General features: G+C 38.8%; 1 protein-coding gene across 3 annotated transcripts; it reads right to left on the bottom strand.

The window, feature by feature from the left end:
- Positions 1-224: 224 nt before the first annotated feature.
- Positions 225-25,878, bottom strand: arhgap12a (Rho GTPase activating protein 12a). Of its 3 annotated transcripts, XM_057335028.1 has the most exons (19): positions 25,753-25,878; positions 17,395-18,114; positions 9,927-10,172; positions 9,223-9,354; positions 8,742-8,840; positions 5,934-6,065; positions 5,555-5,641; positions 5,108-5,176; positions 4,403-4,464; positions 4,197-4,278; positions 3,999-4,097; positions 3,757-3,855; positions 3,408-3,510; positions 3,185-3,304; positions 2,917-3,015; positions 2,523-2,600; positions 2,092-2,226; positions 1,904-2,009; positions 225-1,489 (listed from the first exon to the last, which is right to left on the bottom strand). In XM_057335028.1, the coding sequence occupies exons 2-19, from the start codon at positions 18,043-18,045 to the stop codon at positions 1,315-1,317; spliced, it is 2,574 nt and encodes an 857-aa protein (XP_057191011.1). In that variant the 5' UTR covers positions 18,046-18,114; positions 25,753-25,878; the 3' UTR covers positions 225-1,314. The 3 variants fall into 3 exon arrangements, with proteins under 3 accessions (XP_057191011.1, XP_057191012.1, XP_057191013.1); XM_057335029.1 differs by lacking the exon at positions 5,555-5,641 and having other exon boundaries at positions 227-1,489; positions 25,753-25,877; XM_057335030.1 differs by lacking the exons at positions 5,555-5,641; positions 9,223-9,354 and having other exon boundaries at positions 228-1,489; positions 25,753-25,875.
- Positions 25,879-25,931: the final 53 nt, after the last annotated feature.

The following is a 25,931-nucleotide window of genomic DNA, read 5'->3' as shown; positions in this document are numbered from 1 at the left end:
CACTGGTGTGATCATGAGGTTTTCCATTTAAATGTGATTATAATTGTGTTACCATTGTAAAATGTAACTGTTTGATATAAGGAGCATTACAGGAATATTCTGGCTTTTGCTTTCATTTACCTTAGAAAAAAAATGACTGGCCCCACACTTTATAAAAACAAAGCAAACTTGGTATGTCCCTGGTGGAGAAACTTTGATAGTTAAAATCAAACAAACCGTTTTTTATATTATATTTATTCTGGCTAGACAAAACTGCAAAGTGCAGCATAATCTTTGAAGAACAGCCACTTAATAACCATCTGTGTTAACTCTGAATTCTTATGAAAACATTTTTGATCTATATTAATACATTTGATTTTACCTCCATGTTCTCTTACTCACCAAGTACACACATAAACACATACACCAGAGTACCACAAGTATTCTAGTACCTGTCACCAGAACAAATAATCTTCTCAGAGCTGACTGTGATCTTTTTGTCTACAGCTCTGTATTCTAATATTTAACACAAGTTTTTTAAGCATGATTGGGTGATGTGAGGACCAGAGGCAGGTTGGATGTATCCTCTGGGGGTTAAATGTGCCACACTTCCTTTCCTTCCAAGAAAGCGGAAAGAGGGCACATGCAGTCCGAATTTTACCCGACATACACTAACATACAGCATGAACAAAGCAGTACGTCCAGAAACTTTCTTTGATATTGAATTATCAACAGGAACTCAAGACTGACAAATGATTAAGCGTATTCCAAAACTCAAGTCTTAGAATGTTAAACACAGTAACTCCAGTGTATCTCAGCAGTGGTCATTTCAGAGGTCATTCATGAGCAGAACGTAATCCATCGTGGAGATTTATTATTATTTATATAATATAATAATGTCCATGTCCATTGTGTCAGTCATTCGGTGTGCTGTTCCAAGATCTGACTTAAATGTAATATTAACAGAACGGAAATCTAGAATAAAAGCATCAAACTTCATTCTCAATCAGTGCTGTTTTCAGTCAGAAAATCTCCATATGCCCTCGTCGTTCCAAACGAGAATGCAATTAATCCCATTACGGTCCAAAAATGATGTAGTCCAATGGGAACGGATATATGTATTACATCCATATAAACGGTCCAACACTTAGCCCAATGAAGATATTGGACATGATTTTTTTTGCTGAAGCCAAAATGAGTAGACCTATTTCTAAATTGTGCTGTCCTACAGTATGTAAACGCAGCAAAACATGTTCAGACTGGCAGTCCAAGGGCTGCTGGTCTTCAGCAGTCCTGGCCTGCGGAGTTCGGTCAAAGGTTCTCTGTGGGTGTGACCTACCTGCCAAATATAGTTTCATATTCTATAAGAATGAGCTCAACAATTTGGTTCTGGTAGATCATGTGCACTGCCATATTTGCCGTTTCCATCTCTGGCCGCAGGAGCGTTGGGCCAAACACGATTGCTACACTCTGATTGGTCATTCTGTTCTCATCTGAGTGTTGTATTACTCTGCAAACAGAATAAGAGAAAGTTGAAGTATTTTTATGGGACAGATCTTATTTTTTGAGTATCTTATTATCATTTAGTTGTCAAAACATGATTTGTTGTAAACGAATACTTTCATAAGCGATAGATTCATGCAACGTAACACCCTAATATATTTTACATATTGCCATACAGCATATAGCTCTTATGTACATGAACAGGTTCAGCAAACACTCATATTACAACACACAATACATATCAGTTGAGAAAAGTGGAACAACTTGGATCTCATTAGCAACTTATATAATGGCCCTGAAACAAGCAGATTACACGTTTTATGCATCTTTTATCAACAACTAAAGGATACCTAAAAGTGTCTGGCTTTTAAACAAAGTAATGGCTTTCATTATCGTTCTCAGACAGTCTCTATTTACTCACTTCCTCAGGTGTTTAAAGAGCGCTTGTATGGTGTCATGGTTCGGCCGTGGCAGCAGCTTCATCACATCCTTGACAGCCTGAACTTTCTGTTTATAATCTGCCATTTCTACAAAATCATGCACACAAATGTGTTAAACGTGTCTAACGTTTCAACATATAGCAAGCATGTGTGATTTGCCTGCACTCACTGATGGTGCTGATGAAATCATTAAAGAAAGTGTAGGTGAACAGAGGTTCAGCTAGTTCACGGAAAAACATCTTCAGGGCTCCAGTGGTCACATGAATGTCTTCCCATTTACTGTCTCCTAAATCCACCTTCTCATCTGTTTGTTTGAACAAGAGTAACACCAAATCACACTCGTCAGATTACTCATCAAAAACGATTCATAAAAATGAATAGAGATACATGATGAGCAAATCATCACTGTCAATGATTTTTTCTTTGAAGTTGTAATTGATGGTTTTTCATTTTGAGAACATAATATGCAGTATATTATAAATAATATACACAATCTAAAGTATTCCACTTTTTGGTTTTAACCTTACTTCTACCAAGTTTATAATTATTTTTCCCACTATTTGTGCTATCAGTGAAGCTGTGAAGGCAGACAGGACTCACCATGGTTAATTGCGAACCGCAGTTTTTGTATGATGGCTAAATTTCCACTGACTCTGTACAAACCATCCACTCCTAACCCTACAGTATAGAAAAAAACAGAAACGAAAGCACCAAAACACTTCAAAATGTGTCATGGCAAGGTTATAGGCAGCAACTTAAAAGCCATCATTAGGCTACCATTGCTGCTGCCAGTAATATGATTATCAAAGCATCTTATTAAATCTGGACAAACATAGTAAAACATGTGATGGAAATACAGGGACCTGAGTTGGGGTGGGATGAGTGTAAATAGAATTATGGAGACAACCTTCAGTAACAAACAGGGGCTATCTGTTTTCATTCTTGGTGGAAGGAGTCAATTAAGTCATTAGGGGAAAGTTGGACAAAAAAGTACCGTTGTTCTCCACGTGTTCGATACAAAGTGACACAAAATGAGGAAGGGTGGAATTCTCTCTTTGACAAAGACTGCTCAAACTGGACCCAAACACCTGATCTACAAAGAGAGAGAGAGAGAGAGAGAGAGAGAGAGAGAAAGGATAAAACAACAATCCAAAGGACAAATGAACACAACCTATAATTAACAACAATACTTTTTAGAGCACTGTAACCCCATGTCCAACCAGTTCTGATATTATATGTGTTTATGAGCCCAAGTGCGGTACCTTTAATATAGCCCTTGTCCTTGACGGCCTGTAAAGTGGGTCGGCGTGTGAGGAACTTCTTTAGCTTTGTCTTCTTTAGCTTCTGGTCTGAATTATCCATGCTGATGGAGTTCTTCATAGCTAAAGCATTACAGGTCAGGAAGTGCATTTAAGGAATGACTATTTCAAATGCCAAGTGCTGAAAGTTATAGGTAACAAATAACACAGAAGCACACGCACACACCTCTGCCTTTCTTGGAGTCTCTGTGCTCTTTGTCTTTGTCATGTTTCTCAGGGTCAGGTGATTCTGGCATGTCCTCTTCAATGGCCTCATCAGACTCCCATGCCTGTAACCCATGAACACACGCATGCACGCATCTTTTATACTCTAAGCATACATTCCATGTTCAGTTTTACTTATTTGTTAAGTTTTGTTCTTGGCCAATAACGGAGAATTTTATTCAAGTCAAGATACATTTAAACTACCATGTTTGTACGCTTGAAATTCCTGTTAGCATAAACACCTCAAATCTGAAACACTGACCGCACAGGTTACTTGAAGGAAGTTTTTCTGTGTGTTTGTTTGTACTCACGTGTGTGTTTACGGCTTCGGTCAGCGCTTTGTGCCAGTCGTTGATGCAGTTGTCATTATCTGACTGCAGGAGGAGCTCCATGCCCTGCCGAGTCTTCAGCTACGCAAACACATCAAATTGAACAAAATTTGTTTCAATTCATAAACTAAGACAGCACATGTTTAAAGTTAAATAATCCATTATGTGTAGACCGTAACAACATACAGGGCCGAATTCACGATCACGCCCTTAAAAGCACTTACCTCTAAAACATGTTTCTTGCTGGATTTGTCCTTAGATGCCCAATCCACTGATCCTCCTTTCAGATCCACACTGAACTCCAGCTTCTGCTCTCGTCCAAACTGGTCAGAAATGGGAGATACGTGAACACACACATTCAAAACACAATATGCATGTAAATCACGTGGTCTACTAGTAATGAGCTATCCACTGTCACTCACCCAACCACTTCCGCCCCCTTGGCTCTTATTAAACAGCAGTGAAGAACCCCGTAAAATTGTCCAATAGGAGGTCCAGTTCTTCCTGTGGGAGCAACGTATAACAAAGAGACCAGTTGGATCATCACGAACACTGGCAGAATAGCATTATGGGTATTCACTCATTCATCTGAATGAATTCCCCCCATCCGCATCTCATTTTTACTCACCTGACCTTCTTGCCATGTTCTGTGATTTTAGTCATGTTTAAAGTGCCACATTTCTCCGAAGGCTGGCAGGAATAAGAACGAAACGGATGTGAGAAATGATAAAGTGGACACAACTATACAAATCCAAACAGACAGCAGAAGTGTGATGGACAGCAAGCGATCACAAAATCAGCAGAGAACAGAGAGACCAGAAATGAACGTTTTATCCACCACGAGAATTACAAACATACTGAGGCCTGTTTGTTAGTGTGATTATGCGACTGTACATTGCAGACAACATGTAAAATATTAGTAGAGAACCAGCACAGGAGACACAACCAGCAAATCAAGCTTATAAAACAGATGCCACTCCTAAAATCGGATTAGACAACCCCAGTGCAAAGCGGATTAGGACACATTAGGAATTTATAACCATGAAACGCACCTGTGACCACACAAATGAATTCAAAATGAATGCACCATGACAAAGTTGTTCTTCAACATAGCCTACATATATTATTTCTTATAGACTGTATTAACACTCCTTTAAAAATCATTAACACACATCCACATTATTCATTTATTGCACACGCACACAAACAGAGAGAAACACAAAAAGCACAAAGCACAGTCAGCACTCAGGGAAACAAAGACAAACAAAAAAAGGTACGAGTTGAGGGGCAGGATGAGAGAGTGGCAGAAAAGATGGATGCTGTTGATACTAACAGAGTTGGGGGGTTTGGGAGAGGAGGGGCAGGAAGAGTCGGATTCAGGTGAGCCTGCTTTGGATGAGTCCTAGACAAAAGAATGATCAATTGTAATTTATGTAAATTTATTTACAAATCTAGAAACACCTGTAATAAACCCAAGAATACCTATTATTGCACAAATCTGATGTGTCAATACAGTGTTATATCACTGCCATCAAACTCAGATTAATGTCGGGCAATACATCAATCGACATGACATGATTTATCACTTGTGATTGATAAGGATAAACAAGCATTTCTCAAGCATTAAGTAGGGTGATAAATGTGACCGTAATTTAACATGCAATATGACTGGGGATGCACATTGTCCAGGACATGTTCAGAAATCACTGTGGAGGTGCGCATGCAGGATTTCATTCGATATGATTGGTTGCTGGGGTTTTAAGGGTGGCGCTGCACTGACTTGTGGCCTATAGGGGTGAGAGCGAGTGGTGCCTTTGCGACTTGCGGAGAGGACTCGCCGGTCCTTGGTGGACTTCTTTTTAAACTTCTTTTAGACATAAAAGCAAACGTGGAGGTTATGACCAAACCTTGGGCGGGATTTTGATACATCACAAACAACCAAATGAATTCAGTTTTTTATCAAAGTAGCACTGATGTTTGAGTGGTGCTTGTTTCAGAATTAGCATACAGTTCGATAGCTGAATATATACTTAAAAGAATAAATGAATAAATAAGCTTTGGTGTGGAAGTGTTGTCGATGTCTGCTGTGTGACCCCACTATGTTTTTAATGGGGGTAGTGACGCGCAGAACTTGGGTACGTGTCTGTGCGTTTGTGTACCTTGTCATTGCACTCCGTTGCATACGTGCTGTGTCTCGACCTACTGATTGGAATAGGATCTGGCAATCTCCGGTCAAGACTACGGGTTTTGTGGTTGTCTTCGCTGCCTGGCAGCAGAGGGGAGTGCTTAGACTAAAACAGAGGGGACAAGAGATAAAAGAATTGGAATCATTAGGACTGTCAATCATGTATAACAAATAAGCAGACAGTTTTAACATGTCATGTACCTCACGCACACAAGCGCTTTCAAATAAGTACCACAGGGCACTGAAACCAGGAATAACTGTTTTTGATCAAACTGGGATTCACAGTTACTAGGGATGAAGTCTCGCGTACTTATCGCCGCTTTCTTTGGCCAAGGCCCGCCCAAAAGGCCATATGTCTGACAGGTAAAGCAACCAATCATGTTTGGTTTTGTGATGCGTCATGTTATAGGCGTGGAATTGTCCTGGCAGTAACAGACCGGTGTACATTCATGAACGTGTCAAAAGTTAACAGAAACAACAATGATTATAAGTTTATGCCGTGAACCTCGCATACTTTTAAGAATAAAGCGTTAGTCGATTGTGATGAATTCTTATAGCAACCGATGTAAACACGACAGCTTACTTCTTAGATCAGACGGCTTCGTGTTGTTTCCAGGCGGACCGTTAAAGAACGCGACACGCACGTCTCCCGGAAATCCTGTGAATTTCAACCAATCAGATGATGACTTTGAACGTGCTGAAGTGTTTCTAGAAAAGTGTGCCTTATGTATCAGACGTTTAGCCAAGGGTCCGTGGGCGTGACGTATGAGGCTGAGACTACTAGGGATGTAACAATTCACCTTGAGCCGGTTGAAAATCGATTATAATATGTGACAATTGAGATGTCGGTTGAGATGTTAAATGAATCGCAATACATGTTTTGAACAGCAGGGGCCGCTGTGTTTACTGCAAACTTGGTAAATGTGGATATGCTGATACTTCTTTAAAAAAAAAGTTTAAAAACGGTAGCCTAAGTGGAGTAGAGAGGATTCACATCCCCCGCGAAAGTGTTTCTCCGCATGTTCTACTCCACGTTTTCCATTTAACGCTCGCTCCTCACAGTCTGTGTCCGCTCACTGAAGACGAAAGAACGTTTCATCGACAGGTAGATGCAGTAGTTGTATGCAGAATAGCTGTTGTTGTTGTTACACTTTCTTTGCTTTTACAAAAAACATGTTATGAAAAGTGTTGTGTTCCTCAGACAACTCTGAATAAAAACAGGTAATATAGAGTTCATTTTTAATAGTTCCCGTTCTGTGACCATAAGCGGTTCTTGTAAATAATATGCAAACACTGTTAAATCCATCCATGTAAATAAAAATAAAAACATTCTGCTAACTAATAAACAAAGTGAAAACAACCGAACTAAGGGACACGTGAAGGGACAAACTGCTAGTGCTTTTTCAAGCCGCGTTTAGATGTTAGCTATTTCATATCTGACGTTGAGATCTCTGGCAAAATTGAAATGCTAAATTAAGAATGGGTGATACCTTGCAGATATACCATTCATGGATTCATAGCCCTGTGAGCTGCATTAAACAGTCTCTTAGATTTACATTTAAGAATTTGACATGAAAATTATGTTAGATATAAAGTAATTAAAAGATTTAAAACGATTTATAACAGAGGGGTGCCCTATTTGAACTGCACAACCAGAGCCATTGAGAGAGAGAGTCGCGTCAACTCCGTTGACTCCAATGGAACAATTTTTCCACAGCAATGGAGGCTCTCAATAGTTCCCGGAAGTTACTAGCAACGCATGGAGCTGCGACTAAACAGACCAACTGAGGTAAACTTCTAACCCATGTAAAGACGAAAGCCATTTAATGAATAAAAACATGAAAGAAATAAAGCATTTAAAGAGAAAACATAACTTCCTGGAAATATCTAAAGGCTCCATGAATCACGTGACGCTCCAGCGTTTTGGACTTCCATTGGCAGAACTCTCTCTCTCAATGGCTCTGTACACAACCAACCCATCAAAATAAAAGTCCCGTTATATTGAACACTCAGACAAAAAAATACTGTAGTGTACTATATTATTTGCTATTGAAAATTGTAGTGCCCTTGTAGTAAATTGATTAACACTGTATACTATAGTAAAGTTCAAAAACACTATAGTATCTAAGAATTTTACCGCAGTTTACTATAGTAAATACTATAGTATACTACAGTAATTTATGTGGATATACACATAATATACCATTACTGTATAGTAAAAAAAGGAAAAACACAGAACTTAGAAATATTAAAACAAATTTAGGTGGTCTAAAAATGATACGGCCCTAATTTATCCATCTGTATGTAACATTAATGTCTTTTGTCAGTTATCTGTCTATTCATGATGAACTGCACTTGCAGATTTTTTTTAAATTATGACAACAGACGATTTATACATGTGCTACTACTGTTTGGCCTTTACTACTAAACTTTAAACCTCTCTAGCACCAGTGCTATGTGCAAAAAAAGTTAACTTACAGCCTTAACACTAATAATAATCACTGCTTGCCTTTGTTTTATAGCGGTCACAGAGAGTAGGTCTATAACCTAATTCAGGCCGCAAAAGCAGACACTAGTTAAACAATCCGAAACAATTATATTGATTATATTATATTATATTATAATTCAAATGAAATATTATTTTTTTTATCATTGGACAAGTAATTTTTGTACTTGGACAAGTGAATGACAAATTTACTGGTTACATCCCTAACAGTTACTGGTAAGTCCTGAATTGAAACAGTGAAACTTTTCTAATGTTGGTAAGCACTTGAATCATTACCTGTGATTTGAGGCCAACTTTAGGCAGTTCCCATTCAGACCGGGAGCCATCTGCACTGTAGTAATACAGCTGGCCTCGATCATCCGTGTTTCGCAGCCACTATACACAGACACATACAGCATGATAAGTGTTTCCAAATAAAACACATCTTTTGTTGGTAGAGCATTGTGGTAGCAGGTTGTGGGTTTGATCCCCAGGGAACACACATACAGACAGCGTCTGTTAAATATGTTTCCTGTGGCTTTCCTGTAGCTCAGTGGTTAGAGCATGGCGCTAGCAAAGCCAAGATCATGGGTTTGATCCCAGGGATTGCACATACTCAGAAACAAATGTCTAGTATAATGCAATGTAAGTCGCTTTGGATAAAAGCGTCTGTCAAATGCATAAATGTAAATTGTGTAAATACCTTGTGCACATGTGAATCTTGTCATTAGTAGATTAACAAACAGAACTTATGTTTGTCTAGTCAAACAGTTTGTACCTTCTCCTTAGTAAAGTCAGACACATAAAACATATGTCCATGCTCATCTGTTTCCTCAGACCAGCCTATAGGGGGCGAACCGTACTGGCTATCTGATTGGCTGCTCAGACAGTTTTCCTCAGATGACAGAGCCTTTCCCATACCGATCACAGGTGGAAAACAAAGAGAAAGAAATACAGAAAGATCGAGAGAAAGGTAAAGGAGTTAATTCCTAATAAGAAGTCAGACAAGGAAAAGAGATACAAGACAGAGGAGAAAGTAATCATCACTTCACCCAAAGAACAACAGAACCAAATCCCTCAGAAATGCTTTGCATGCATAGAACTCAGGTTAAGAAAAAGTTGAGCTATCCCATTATGCAATTGTCACGGCCAGAGAAAACATATTGTCACGAACGGAGGGAGACTATTTATCCATTAGCAAGCCAATTGTTTCTTTTCAAATACATAAATGTGTACATTTAAAACAAGGGATACATCAATACCAATATGCCAATATAAATACTGATACAATTGGTATAAATACTGCTTTCAATGTCATAATAGAATGTGTTTGTGCAATTTTGGCACAAACAGTGGCATCAGACTCTACTAGAAATTAAGGGTATAATTTTCCCATTTTATGAAAAGCTTCCGAGTTCTGATGAAAGGCTAAAACACCCCTCATAGTGCCTTATGTGCATTGAAGATGTTTTGTGTATGTACCTCAGCTTCATTTGTCTCCTGTTTCTCCTCTTTCCTGGTGAGGCTGTCCCGCACCCGTGGTGGTTTCCAGGTCCTTTCCTGCGTGCTGCGATTGTAGTAGAAGTGTCTGCCGTTCTGGTCTTTGTGAGTCTCCCAGTCACCATTGGTGTGGAACGGAGAGGTTGACGGCAGCGGAGGGGTGGAGGACTGAGAGATCTTCAGCTCCTGCAGGTTTGTGTAGACAGGAGAGTCAGGCCTACCTTGCTGCTTTAACAGAGAAGGCAAAAAGAAAGAAAAAGACGGAGCCATCAAACCTAATGAAGGGATCTTAAATCCAGTAAGGTTGCGGGCTAGACTGGACAAAGCACTATACATTTTTTTAAAAGGGGTTTGCTTGGGTTTGTTTAGATTTTTTTAAACCACCGATAGGCTATTAAGGGAGAATTACAATAGAATGAAAGAGACAGAGACCAACTGTTTGACAGTCATACAGAAAGAGAGAGATACTTGTCACTTTTTACCTCACACTTTTTATAGAAGATCCTGCTCAACCACATTCCAAACCCTCTCAACAAACACACACACCTGAATGTTCACTTCCATTACCACAAGGCCTTTTAATAAGACTTGCAACAGATAGAAAAGGCACAAATTAAAACAACCTGCACCCCACAGATATTTAAGAACATAGCGCTGACCACTAAGTGAAAAACACGGACTGGGTTGTCTCAAACACTTGAATGTAGTTATGTATAAGTCCAAGAAAAAGTGAGTAATGGTATCCTGTTGGTGAAGTCCATAAGATGTCAGTAGTGTAAAACAGGACTGTTACACAACAACAGCCTCCCGAATAATGACTAAGCACATTAAGGAGAAAGCGAGAGAAAGGTTTGACATGATGAGGTTTCTTATTGAGGGTTTATCCTCAATTTTTTTTTAAAGCGGCCCTAACACACGCGGTTTCTGCCAATCTCATGTTAATCTTGAGTACCTATAGAGTAGTATCGCATACTTCGTATCTTCGAAGAGTATTTAGTATGATCACATTTATAAAAGATAGATACAGCTGTACGATTATTTCCGAAAGGGTAGGCTGAACTAAAGCACGTGCACACCCATTGCCAACAAAACACAGACATCAGTTTCACTCACTGCATGTGGTTCATGTCCGGCATCTTTTAGCGCTGGGACGGCTCCATATATCAGTTTCAAACGATCTCTAAATCCAGCGTTATATCCACCATTTATATAACATTCATCACCCAAATGCAGTGAACAAACAAACACCTGAACTTCGCGAACGTATGCTCTCTCTCTCTCTCTCCTGCACACAAGTGAAAGTGACGTCTGCACATGCTACTTCTCCTGCTCTCCTTACTGCCGCATGGGCGTGCCGCGTGCTTTTCCGGGAGAATTGTCCAATAAGGGACTAAGAAAAATTGTTACGAAACAGTTTTATATGTTCGAAAAAAACTTTACAAAACCTGTACAATCGCTGGGGGAGTGTATCGAGCACAGAAATACTATGTAATACGCCCAACTCGTTTTTTGACAAGTTGACCATGTTAAGTATGAGAAGACGCGTTTAACATTGTAAAGAAGTCGGAATGCATGACACACCGTTGCACCACCCCTTTAAATAAAGTTATAATACAATTAAATAGGGTATACAAGGACTGATTGTACAGCACTATGCATCCCAGCATGTATCATTGTCAGGTAAAAAAAAGTGTATGTGTGTGTGACTGGTGACCTAGGACGACACGTTAAGCCATAGTGACGATAATGTTAAATAAATTATTTAGAAAAGAAAAACAAAAAATGTGAAATAATAATGTAATTTGTTGTAAAAACACACCATTGTGTCTGTTAAAAAAGAAACAATGTAATGGCACATGAAAAGATGGAGCCTAAGGCAACCATTTGTTCACTTCACATATAGTTTAGCTCAACACACACAAAAAAGAAAACAACGACAGCATGAATTCAGAAACACAGGCTGTAATCAATATACAGACAAGCAGAGAGAGATATAAAAGGTGAACCTGAACCGAAGTGTTGTGTAAGCCTCAACAATTAATAAAGTCTGTTCCTTTTAACAGCATTACAGAGACTGGGTGTGAAAGAAATCAGACTGAGACATAACATGGAATAGCCAGCAGGTGGCGTAATGCTCATCCTGTTTTGTGAATACTCATTACAAAGGGCAGGACCTGAGAACACTCATATAAAAACGAGAAGCCTTCTCATCATAAAACTGAGGTCATGAAAATATACAAATAACCACGACTTCTCTGACAAACCCATTGGTGCAATAGCTAAAGCTCTAATCATGACTACAAAAACTTATCCCAAAAAAAAACTGACTGGCTGATATTACCACCTTCACCCAAAAGAACGATTCCTCTGCAGTCTCAGTTTTATTATCACACGTGAAACCCTTCATTTATAGCTACAAAATATCTGTACTTAATAAAAAAGACAATACAGTGTTTTGTTACAGCTCGTGACACACTGGTACAAAATCAAGCATTACAGTAAATCAACATCAATCTAAGCCAAAAGCAGAATATAGTTCAGCATTAATCTGTGCAGTGCACGAAGCCGTGGCGACAGAAAGACATGTACAAAGAATATATCTTTACATGTGTGTTTGTGTGCAGGTATGTGAATAGGATTGTAGGCAAGATGGTGTGAGTGTTGGAATGAGGAATAAGTATGTGATCATGTCAGAACACAATCCCTGGAAAGCAGAAGCAAGCAAAGGTAACTCAATAACTCCCTGTTTTTTTCTCTCTCAGTATAACTCCCTCTGGTTCTCTCTTTACCTCTATATAGTCTGTCTGGTTATACGCTTTAACTTTACAACTCCCTCTGTATCCCTCTCTTCTTGACCTGGCTATTTTTTCTAGAGTTTCCATCTTATCTTTCTTCCCTACCAAATGTTGTCTTTGTCTCACCTTTACCTTGCATCCCTATTTCCTGCAATACACCGCTGTGTTTCTGAACACTGTGTGGCAACATGCCCTAAAGTCACTCCTTCAGACGTGTCTGCATGCTTCCACGTCTCCCAGTAATAGGCGCGCACTTCTACTGCTCCCGAAAGAAAGAAAGAAAAAAAAGACGTCAAATAAAGAAAAAGCAATTGAGCGAGTGTTAGAGATTTTCAACACAACACAAGGATAGCGAACCCTTGATTTAACCCCTCATTCCCCGGTCTACGATAAATGGTGAGGGACAAATTACGTGCAAAAGTTTTTTTGTCCAGGAAAGAATGACTTCATTGAAAAATTGGCCGTTATTATCCAGAGCCAAGGTATCCCAGCATGCATCAGCACAAAACATGTCATCTATCTAATCATGTTGTCAGAGTAAATGTGTTTAAAGTGTACCTCTTGGTGACAAGAAGGTCATCTCTGAGCAACAAACATGCAACAATTCAGTCATTTTGCTGATCTGTGCAATATATACAGTAAGCCGGTCATCAGAGATCATTTCAAGACCCCCACCACACACACACGTCATGATTAAAGCTTAATCCACTCAGAGTCACAGCTGACTAGTCCTGGAAAGCTCCTTGCTATATGAAGAAAAATCTGTTTGTGTCTTGTGCCTGCTGCAAAGAACAATATCCAACAGTTTGTAAAAGGTCTATGGGTGCATCATCTATTTCTGAAAATGCAAAAATCTAAAAAGGTACTACAACTGCTTTTTCAGATACACTCTAAAACTCAGAATGCAGATCAAGCGCTGAACACACTGGTGTGGGACATGATATAGTTTCAGGATGTTTGAGACAATTCAATTCAACAGCTTAAAACCGTGAGCTCACAGAAAGAGATTCTAAAAGGAAGAGAATTAGAATGGGATACACTAACATATTTATGTCAAGGAATAACTTCATCATAATAAATGTATGGAGCACAATGAGGTTTTAAATCAAATTAAATTAGAGATTTCATTTTTTGTATAGACTTCCACAGATGACAAGGTACATTTTAATAAACAAGGTAAATTGTTCATTCATTGGGACTTTAAATAAATCATGCGATTTGATGACAGAGCAAACAGATTGAAACAGATTATGCATTTCATCTGTATCATGGCAGAAGTTTCAGAAATAAAATAGCTTTTTTTTCCAGCTGTGTAAGGAAAAGCCAAATGTAAAAATGTTGCTGCATGCATGTGGAGCACCACTCTAGGTGTAAATCTGTGAAAAAAGTGTATTCTTATTATTGTGTGTGTGTCTTTCCCAGGCCAGCTGTCCACCGAGCTGTTATGTAGCAGAGCTTATGTAATACAGCAGTGCACATCTTTCTCACACACCCGTCTGGTTTATTATCTCCGTGGGGACAATCCATAGGCGTAATGATTTTTATGCTATACAAACTGTGTATATTTTATCCCCTACCCCTAAACCTAAAGATCATAAAAACTTTTTTCAATATTGCTCTGTACGATTTATAAGCTTTTTTGCACATGGGGACCTCAATTTTGGTCCCCACGGTGACACGAGTCCTCATGTGTTGGTGTGCATTCAGGTTTAGGTCCCCACCGGGATATACAAACACTCTCACACACACAACAACAATACTAAGACGCACACACTTGAATTCAACACAACCTTAACATGTGCACATCGCAGTCACAGTACCTCAGGCACTAATACAAGATACAAGCACATCGTGTTCCTGCTTTGCGTGTTTCTTTTGAAAACAACTGCTGTGTGTTTGTTTGTGTGTGTGTGTGTAGAACTGTGTGTGATGCATCAGCACATCTGCCTTTGCCTGACTAAGAGAAATGAGGGGTGGATCATAATCCTCCTGTAGCATAACAAAGGTATGTATGAGTGAGACAAGAGGGAAGAGAGAAACTTTGCAAGAGACAGAAAAAAGATAATTATGTTAAGTATTTATTCTGTCTATGTAAGTATGGTTGTGGTGAATGCAATAATAACATAGGGTGCCAAGAGGAGTGTGCGTGTCTTACCGGTCCTTCAGGGTACATGGTGTCTCTGCAGTGCTGTTCAGGACAGAATATCCTAAAGCGAAAAATGTGTCTGCAAGCAACTCTGATACTGAAGGATACAGGATGCTAGAGCCAGCTCACACAGTGCTAACACACATCAGCAACACTTCCTCGCCCCTCCCATTCAACAGTCACGTCACGCTGAACATCCCGACCCAAACCCTCTCTCTCACTATCCCTCTGTTCTCAGAGAGATTAAGTAAATCTTCATACAAACGGAGAGACAATCCTTCTGCTTCCACACAAACAGCAATTCTGATGATGATGTGAAAAGGTCCAGAGTTTTCTCTTTCAACTATCAAACTCCCAAGTTAGCGTGGTGATATGGAGAAACAGCTGAGAGACACACAGACAGAGGATGAAGACAGAGAGAGAGAACAATAGACATACATGCAGTTCATGAAATCCGACAACATCCCTGTAAGTGACCTTTGGTCACACACGTAAACAGACAGATTCACACAAACAGAACACACCTTGCTTGGTATTAAAAGTAGTTTCAAAGAGTCGTCACCAATGGCTTGTAGTAGACTAACAAAATGAATGGGCAAAGACCGCTATTTTGATGTTTAAGTGAATGCACTTGGTGGTCAGACTTCCCTATAAAGCGGACAGACACTACGGACATCTATATTACACAGCCCATAACAGAGGAAAAGAAAAACAATGGCAGCAAGGAAAGTAAAACGATAAGTGCTGGCGTCAACCAACTTCAATGTCTCTTGCTGAGAGACAGCATTCAAAATAACACATTCACGTCATCCTACACATGCCGATGACAAAATATGTGCTGTTCAGCAGAAATGATGTGATGGCACAGCAAGAGGAAAGGCCGAAAAACAGTGGGAGGAGATTAAGAAAATAAATGGTTTAGAACAGGGGTCGGGAACCTTTTTTATCCAAAGAGCCATTTTTTCAGTTTTGGTTAATTCATTTTTGCAAAAGAGCCATTGCAAAAACTACTATTATATATATATATATATATATATATGTGTGTGTGTGTGTGTGTGTGTGTGTGTGTACACTGTACAAATAAATAACATTTTTCAATGACTGCAATACTAATAACTTGATTTTTGTCCACAGACCACAGTTTCACTAATGGTCCCTGTGGGGATAAATTGTTCTTTTCCTTCAATAAGATAACATGTCCACAGACAACTCAAAAACATTTATAAACAACTTACAGGTTTACATTAGGCCTCCATTCAATTAAACTTCATTATATCTAACATATAACAATTACATTAAGTTTTAAGAATTAAGTGCACGTTCCTATAGTACTGATACTCACAAAATACTGCATGTGTCTTCTGACTTTGCGTTAGGTATGTTCGACTTCTTGATATGCTGCAGACTGATTGGCGAATGTCTGACATCAGAGTACCGCGAGAACGTTTGGAAAGCACAAGGAGCTCTGCTCTCGCGGCACTTTGATGTCATAAGCCGACAGGTCTGCGCAACCTGCACAACCCCTCATGAAAGCGAACATCACTAGCGTCTTTCTAATAGCTTTGTAGTTCGGCTCGTACGTGGTCAAAACACTTACATACCGGCACTGAAACTCCTCTGTCAACCTTGACCGATGTATATGGACTTCATATGTGAGAAAGGCTGCTAACACGGATATGAGGAGTTAAAACAGCACATCCATACTGACGCATCGCAGTTTGCTTCCATCTGCTGCTCACTGGATACTTTGCTGCATGGTGTGTTTTTAAAACTTTTTACACGTGATTACATGGCGAGGCAACGATTTCTGTATCATACGCCACAGATAGCCGTAACTTTCAATAAAAGCATGACGCTGGCTCTTCTAAACTCCTCGTGCTCTGGGAAGCTTGAATCTGGGCTGCGGGCGCGAGAAGTTACCATAGAAAATGTGTTTGCCGTTGATTAGTGTCGTGACGCTTGCACATAGCACTGCATGCGTGTATTGGCCAGGACAACCTGAAATATTCATATGTATATATTATGTTTATTAACGATCAAATGTTGGTGAAGGGTAAGACAACTGGCGAACCACATGATTTTTGATAAGAGCCACAGGTTCCCGACCACTGGTTTAGAAAGAGGGGAGGCAGTGTGGCTCCATGTGCAAGTATGAGAGAGGACCAGGAGGTTACGCAATATCTGTCTTGGCTGAAATGATCACAAGACATCGCATGAAATAAGTGTAATGTGGCTCCTATGACCACTTTAGAGTACATTTTCAACATAATTTATAATATGCAAATCAATTAATACACTAAAGTGTTATTGGATGTCGACAAATGGAAGAAAACAGGCAGAACTGGTGCACAGATGGCCATATTAACATTTACTAGAAATGTGATGCAATCACATACGTTGCTGACAACCTTAAAATAGGTTAAAAGAATAAGAGACGGAGGTCAAATAAGTGTTTTGGAAAAAGGGAAAAACATTGGTGAAGTTATTTGTTGTATTCTGTTAGTCTCACCTGTAGGTTGTCATTGGAACTGTTGCTGAGCTCTTCCCCGGATTCAGAGTCATTCCGATTCTTATCTGAGTCACCACCCTCTCCTGCCAACTGTTCCTGAACTGCACCTTTATCCACTCCTCGTTCCCTCTTTTCCAACTCTCTGTTTTTATCCTTCTCTCCATTCGCTTTGTGACTCGGGGACTCCGCTCTGGTCCGAGGCAGCGAGCCCTGGGATGTGTTTATCTGTGTATGTGGGACCATCCCCGTAGGGCTACTTGGGCTGCCCCTGTCATCCCTGGGAGGAAGTAGCGCAGAATGCCCAATGGAAGGCGAGGGACACGGGCTCTTTCTGTTGTCATCTGATCGCTGGATCTCCAGGGCAGCAGGCCGAATGGTTCCCCCACGGGCCCCCACGCTGGCCACTGTGTGCGGGAGGGGTTTGGAAGGGGGCATGAGAGCCCGCCGTACTTCTCGCACGTACTGTGCAGGGACGTAGAAGGGCTTACTGTTCTCATCCTTGCGCACCTGCCACCAGTCCTCGTTGGTTTTCTTTATCAATAGGTAACATTCTCCCTGTTTAATCGTGATCAAACGATCTTTGGATTTGTAATCATAGTCATGCTCCACCTCTATGTAAATCTGACCTGGAGCCAAAGTGCGGTCCGCCATCGCTGCCAGAGGTCAAATGTCAATAACAGAGGAAGAGCATGATGAGGTGAGATGTTGATATGGAATCAGCTAAAAAAGAAAAAGAATATAATTTAATTTTAACACTTTAATCCACCACACTTAAACAAGCCTGCAAATCCAGTCCCCAATGTTCTAATTATGAAAAACTAACCATAGACTGCTTTGCAAAATCTAAACACTGGTACAGAAGCATTTCCGGTTTCAGTTTTTTTTTATTCACATATATCATCAATATCGTAAAGATATTGGTTTAACATTTTTATTCGGTAATGTTCTGTTTGTTGTATTTTTTCAAACGTTGAAAAAAAACTGAAAGACGAATTTCTTTTGGACCAGCGTGGTCCTCTACTGAAAGCACTTAATTGTTTTTCAACATGTATAACAAGCACAAACAAATATGATAAACTCATTTGAAAGCATAACAAACCACTATCATTGAAGGATTTTGAAAGAAAGAGGAATTTGCTTTAGGGTACATGAACATACTTTAAGCCTCCACAGTCGTAAAATAAACAAAAATGGTACTGCAGTAATTTTCTACAAGTGACAGGGATAGTTCGCACAAAAATGAATATACTGTCAAAAAACGACTTTAGTAGTCAATGCTGCACCAAAACTGTTTGGTTAAAATATTTTCTTTAGTGTTCAACAGAACAAAGAAATGACACAGATTTCTTGAGAGTGAGCAAATGACAGAATTTTTATTTTTGGTTGAACTATCCGCTTAAACATACACACTCTACTCAGCCTACATACATTCACTGCGGCTGCATTTTCTTTTCTAAACTTTATATATCAGTACAGTTTACATCTTCACAAGTATGCAGGAACACAAGCAAGCACAAAAGAGCTAGTTCAACACCACAAGACCAATAGTTTTAAAATTATATAATTGCCCAAGTTTTCACTTAACCCGCTGCAAAAAATATTTGCTAGGGTATTTGTCAACTGTAATAATACTGCACAATTGACCTATCGGTGAGCCCTGCCACCCTTAGATACTGGAAGTCATTGTCCTTTTATAATTTGGATAAATGCACAAAGCATAATCACTGCAAGCAGAAAATTGTTCACCACAGAATGTGACTCAACATTATTGTAACCATTTCTCTTATGAATGGATCTTTATAAAATGTCCATGTATAGGCGCAACTGTGGTGGTCTTTTGTACCTTGGAAAATTTTAGGGCTGTCAAACGATTAATCGCATCCAGAATAAAAGTTTGTGTTTGCATAATATATATCTGTGTACTGTGCATAATAATTTTGTAGTTATTAACACATACACATAAATGCTTATATTTAAGGAAAATCTAAAAATTTATAAACATTTATATATAATTTCAATTATTAGTAAATATAAATAAATACATGTAAATATTTCCTAAATATGTATTCATGTGTATGTGTTTGTATTTATAAATACAAAATTAATATGCACAGTACATAGACATATATTATGTAAACACAAACTTTTATTCTGGATGCGATTAATCGCGATTAATCGTTTGACAGCCCTAATATGAATCAATTCTACAATAAAATCTGCTCATAAATAAAAGTGAAAAAAGCCTTTGGTCAGCCACTGACCATAGAACATCGCAACTTAACACTAGCTTACTGACACACGCCTGAGTGATGACATCAGAGGGGTTAAAGTCACCATGAAACGGAAGTTGCGATTGTCTTCTTTTCTGTATCGTGACGTACATCCGAGTGAAACTGCTTCTGAAATTAACATTTAAAAAGTAGGGCGGGACTACATGTCACCCTCCCCTAATTGATTGGATCGTTGTAAGTCGGCCTAATACACCACCGGTTTTCATTGGACAGTCAGTACAGTCCTACCTCTTTTTCAGGCATTACGTCATGAAGAGAAGAGTTGTTGTTTAAAGGAGGAGAGGAGCTTAATATTTTTGATGAAAGATTACAATGCAAATGAATTAGTAACACTTTACAATAAAGTGCTATTTGTTAACAATTAGTTAATGCATTAGCTAACATGAACTAACAATTAACAATACTTATACAGCATTTATTAATATTAATTCATGTTAATTTCAGCATTTACAAATTTTTTTAATGATTAAAATCAAACGTTGTCACTGTTAACATTAGTTTAATGCACCATGAAGCATGAACTAACTTGAATAATTGTATTGACATGAACTAACATTAACAAAGATTAATAAATGCTGAAAAACGAAATTGTTCATTGTTAGCTAATGTTAGGTAATGCATTTAGTATGTTAACTAATAGCACCTTATTGTAAAGTGTAACCAATTAATTTTACAAAAAAATTATGTGAATGGATAAATCTCACTGCAACGCTGTGCAAGAAAATTTGTATTATCATTTTTAATTGCACGGTGACTTTAGAAGATTTTAGGGCTAATAATGTACATAGGGGTGGGCGATCTGACTATCTTAAAACTCAATCGATCTTGAAGGCATCCTAAATCCACTTTTCAACGGAATCGCGAGGATCGTGATCTTGTCTGTCGTCTAAAACAAGAGGTGTGTTCGACATCAATCATTCAGTGCTGCACAGACCCATTGGCGTATGACATTGAAGCACCGCGAGAGCAGAGAGCTCTATATGCTTTCGGATCATTCTCGGCTTGCTGCGAGGTCTCACGCGTGCGATACAGTTTTGAAAGTGCATTAGACAGATAATAATAATAATACATTTTATTTATAGTGCGCCTTTCCCATACCAAAAGCGCTAAGTTAAATAATGTATTAATACAATTAATACATAAAAAAACCTTTGTGTGTGACATTAATCGATGGCACCGCTAATTTACTTAGTTGCTATTTTGCGATTGAAACTCGTTTCCCGGCTGCATTGAGTTCGTATCTAGAGCCCTATGATTTCCGTGATGCGGACGCGGAATCCTGCTATTTAAATCTGTCATCTGCTGGTTCTGCGTGTATGAGTGAATGTGTTGCAGTTTAACGTGCTACACGCGTGGATTTGTATGTGTCTCACTGTATGAGGACATGAAAATCATGTCCAGAGTTACCCAGAGTGTCCAGAGTTAGTTTGAGAAAAACTATCGTCACTGAACTACATACACTGAAATTCAAGTGTCTATTGTGGGAGCGTCTTAACGACGATCCGTCAAAATAAAACACAGGTTAACCTAAACGCTCAAATGAAAAAATACTGTAGTGTTCTAATATTTGATCAAGCAAATTGTGGTATTCTTGTTGTAAATTGATCAACTGTAGTATTACTTAAATCTTTACTATAGTAAGGTTCAAAAACACTATATTAGGAATTTTACTGTCATTTACTATAGGCCTAGTAAATACTATAGTATAGGCTACTACAGAATTTTCATGTGAACAAATATATTACTATTGTATAGTAAAAAACGGACTACACAGAACAATAAAAAATGGGTAAACTAAAAATTATATGGCCCTAATTGATCCATTTGTATATAACATTAATGTCCTTTGTTGTTAACCAGTCCATTTACAGGGTTTTTCCTGTAAATGGTGCAATCCTGATCTTGTAAACACACGCACGAAGGCCTACCGTACCTTTAAGCGGCTTAACCTAAATGACTTAGACATATTAAAAGTTCTAATAAAATTAGATGAAAATGACCATTGTTAAGTTACATAAAACATTACTTTTATTCAACCAAACAGAAATGTTTTTTTTATCAAACATTTTCAACTAACTTTTTAGCCCACAAAAGCCAACTGAATTAACCAGTCTTACTAAATTAGCAAAGCTCATTCACATCTTGCATTCTCTGTGGTTCACTTTAAATGATTCAATGATCTATTATATTCGCTAGTGACTGAAAAGTTCAATAGTTTAAATGAATCGGTTCAAATGAGTCATTCGTCGCAATGTGCATTCATACAGGAGAAATCGCTGTGTACAGTATACGCTGATTCAACGATCCAACTGCACAGCTAAAGACATTACAATGATGTTCGTCATGTGAATTTAAGAAATTTCAAGAAATTAAATGAAAAACAAACAGCCGTGAAACACAGCTAGCTCTTGTTCTGCAACTCTTTTTAGCGCCTCAGTGTGCTGATAACGAAACAGCGCCTCCACTGTGGCGTAATTCCGCAACTGCAGTTACAAATGGCAGTCTGTTAAATGCACGCAGCATTTCTTGTGAAGACACCCGACATAGTTTTGGCGAGAGTCTGAGGCGGCACGACATTTGACGGAGGCGGCCGCCTCCAATTTCTCTATGCAGGAAAAACCCTGTTATGTGATGATCTGCATTTGTGTTTTTTTAAAGATGATAAAAGACGTTTTATACTTGTGCTACATGTACAACTGTTTGGCCTTTGCTACAAAACTTTATTTATTTATAATAAAGATAATAAATAGAATTTATTTATCATTGCTATGTGCAAAAAAGTTAATGTACAGCCCTGTATTTCCATTCAGATCGTGGATGGAGATTTTTTTGTTATGAAGATCGTGATATGCTTTTTTGGGAAGATCGCCCAGCCCTAAATGTACATATTAGGGCTGTGCAAAAATATCGATACATGTAACCATCGCAATATTTTTTTTTCCGACAGTGTATCCATAGTGATAACTCTACTATCGATACATTATTTTAAATCATGTCATATGCATACAGCCAAAAGTAAGTGAAAGCGAGCATGGCGAAAAATATAAGAACGCTTCAAGCTCTCAGAGCTGGTGTGTGGGTGTGCTTTGGTTTTCAAAATAAGTCATGGAGTAATGAGTTATACAAAAGAAATGCTGTTTGTAAGCTTCGCAACTCAAGTCATGACCCACCATGTCACTTGGCTACTGCAGTGCATTAGACACAAAGTTTATTCCAAAAAGTAACAATGACATTTATTGTGCTTTCACGGATGTGACACCAGCGCATTTACAGCACTGATGAACCAGGGGTTTAAACTGCCCATGTTCATTGTTTTAACTGTAATGCACCACAACAGCAAGTGACTTGCGTGACCCACCTTATTCCCCTGTGCTACCCACTTGAGGGGCGCAATCCACAGTTTGAGAACCCAAACCTCTTATCTAAAGGTCCATGCATCGCACATCATGGCCACTCCGCAGAGGTAAGGGATGTTTTTACACTTATCCTTACAGAAAACCCCAGGTGGTGCACAGCATGTTATATTTCTAGCTCTACTTTTTACATTTACTATTTAAAGTATTGCAATATATCGCAAATGTGTATCGTATCGAAATACATAGCAATATATTGCATCGTGACCCATCTATCGTGATATGTATCATATCGGGAGGCACTTACACAGCCCTAGTACATATTGTGGGTTTTTTAAATTAAAGTAATGCCCCTAAACTAGTGCTGGGCGATATACCGGTTCATACCGAATACCGGTGTGTATTTTTGTTATGATATGAATTTTTAATATACCGCATTACTGGTGTATGTCGCTTAAACAACGTGCGGAACGTGGCAAAGCGTGACACTGTTTGGGTCCCTTTTCACTGTTGCACTGTGACCGGCCATTCACACAGAATGCGTCTTTGTATGCCACGGCACTACTTTAGCATCATTTTACTATATAAACATGCGCTAAACGGAGGCGTTTGGATGTTTGCGTGCGTCTCGCGCATGAGCGGTGACGTTAAATATTTCTTTCCCGTCGCAATGGGAGTGCGCACCTCGCAGCTGAACAGCAGCACAAGTGTAACAATTGCAAGTTTGCATTACGTTATATTAAATATACTCACGAACAAACATTTTCAAAAAACGCTCGTGTTCCCCTCATATCTGCTCAATATAAGCATATAATATGATGGGTTTTTAGTTTGAACTGTTTCTCTATATGCTATGATGAGAAATACGGGTCAGTAAGGAGAATTGACAGCGTGATGCGATCGCTGTCCTCTCACATATCTAATTTAAGCCTTTGTTTTATGATTAAAAAATATGATTTCAGGAAATCATGACGCCATTGTGACTATGTAAAACACAACAGACATCACATGCATGTTTTAATGGTATAATTGTTACTATTTTGTTTTCAACTATTAATTTTTGGTGGATGCTCCTAACTCTTGAAGTTGGGAGCACCAGTGCTTCCAAGGAAAAAAGTTCATTTCGAGCACTGTTCTCTATTTATTTGCTTAAATATTATGTATGCAAGTTACCTTCGCATGCTATTTAGTTGTTAAAGAAGTCTAAACATTGCAGTTATTATAGGGGATACTGTCACCATGACAGTATAAAAGGGCATTTTAAGTCAATCAACAGCAGTATTTCCTCTCTCAATCAGTAAAAAAGTGGTTTAAAAAATACCGCCATGTACCGGGAAACCGGTATAAATCTGGAAAACACCGTTATATACATTTTTGGTCATACCGCCCAGCACTACCCTAAACATTAAAATTCTGTCATCATATACTCACCCTCTTTTCATTTTAAACCTGTATGACTTTCTATCTTCCGCAAAACACAAAAGAAGCTATTTTGAAGAATGTTGGTAGCCGAACAGCAGCGTCACCCGTTCAGTTTTATTGTATGGACGCAAAACCAATGCAAGTGAATGGGTGCCAGTTAACAACATTTTTCAAAATATCCTTTTTTGTCTTCTGCGGAAGAAAGAAAGTCATACAGGTTTGAAATTACATTTTTTGGGTGAACTATCACTTTAATGAGAGGGAGAGGACAGAGTTATGGGACAGAGATCAAAAGCTTTCTTGTATGCTTCTGGAGCAGCCAAATTTCATTCACCCAGACAAAACCAGATTCTTTATGAGGGATCAGATGAGTCAGAGTTTTTCATTTTACAGTTCTGACTATGGACAAACACACATAAATAAACACAGCATTATACAACACCCTCCATTACACAAACATACAACATAGGAAACCTGCAGTGAATGAAATACAAGATATGAATACAAAGATGAAGGTTTCTGTTAAGTTAAAGGCAAATAAAAAAACAGTAACACATGTAAGACCAAAGCATGTGACAGAAGTTACACCCACAGAAACCTGATAACTCAAACACAAGCATGCTGGCCAAATCTAAATATATGTAATAAAACAAATAACTGAATTTAAAGAAAGGCAATTTAAGACCATTTAACTTTATGACAGCACGTAAAAATGTAGGTTTTATATTATGCCTTTGCCAGTGCCATTTAAATATGGCATAACGTGTCATTTACATGTCACTTTCCTTTCCTCAAAATACGGCATAAAAGTGCAATATAACGCCATACACATACTTCATGCAATGACACAGCAATGTCAAATGTCAAGTAACAAACATCAAAATCAAACATATTCCAGCAAGTATCGGAAATGCCAAAAGAACCCCAAAACCCAAGAAAACCACATAAAAACGGAATAACGTTAACCCTTTAAAAGGAAAACTTTGAAAACTCAAAGGTGAATTTCTTTCGCTCAGGGAGTTTAACTTACCTGTGACAGACCCTCTTGGCTATTGCTTCTCGCTGTCTCTTACAAACGTCTTTGGTAAAAACAGGTATTTGTATTCACTAAATCTAGCGTCAATGGTTATATTGTACGTTTATTTCCGCAGAAGAAATTGAGCAGAACTGAGGAAACTGGTTCGCTCTCATTCCTACCTGCTAATCTGCTAACACGCTACAAAAATCCACCAAACCTAATGAAACACCTCTAACCGGACACATTTATGCACCTTACCGAGAAATAAACGTACCTGAAACGATACGGTAGGTGTTTCATGGATTAAAGCTTGAAAAATCCGTGAACTATGAGAATCATTGGTCTCGTTTTGGAGTTGTGCGTCGAAGTTCCTGATTCCTGAGCAGCGGCGCGAGCGAACTTCCCTACACGCGCACTCCCGCGGCTCCTTTCCCACGCACTCCTACCTGAGCC

Source organism: Triplophysa rosa, linkage group LG5, assembly GCF_024868665.1.
Source record: "Triplophysa rosa linkage group LG5, Trosa_1v2, whole genome shotgun sequence".
NCBI lineage: Eukaryota > Metazoa > Chordata > Actinopteri > Cypriniformes > Nemacheilidae > Triplophysa > Triplophysa rosa.
This window is presented reverse-complemented; position numbering and strand designations above follow the sequence as displayed.

Excerpts from the sequence above, each read along its gene's own strand:
- arhgap12a (XM_057335028.1), bottom strand. The coding sequence starts at position 18,045 with ATGGCGGACCGCACTTTGGCTCCAGGTCAGATTTACATAGAGGTGGAG. Across the intron at positions 5,642-5,933 it reads CAACGGAGTGCAATGACAAG|AAGTTTAAAAAGAAGTCCAC; the intron begins GTACACAAACGC and ends TATGTCTAAAAG. Across the intron at positions 5,177-5,554 it reads CTCACCCCTATAGGCCACAA|GACTCATCCAAAGCAGGCTC; the intron begins GTCAGTGCAGCG and ends TCTTTTGTCTAG.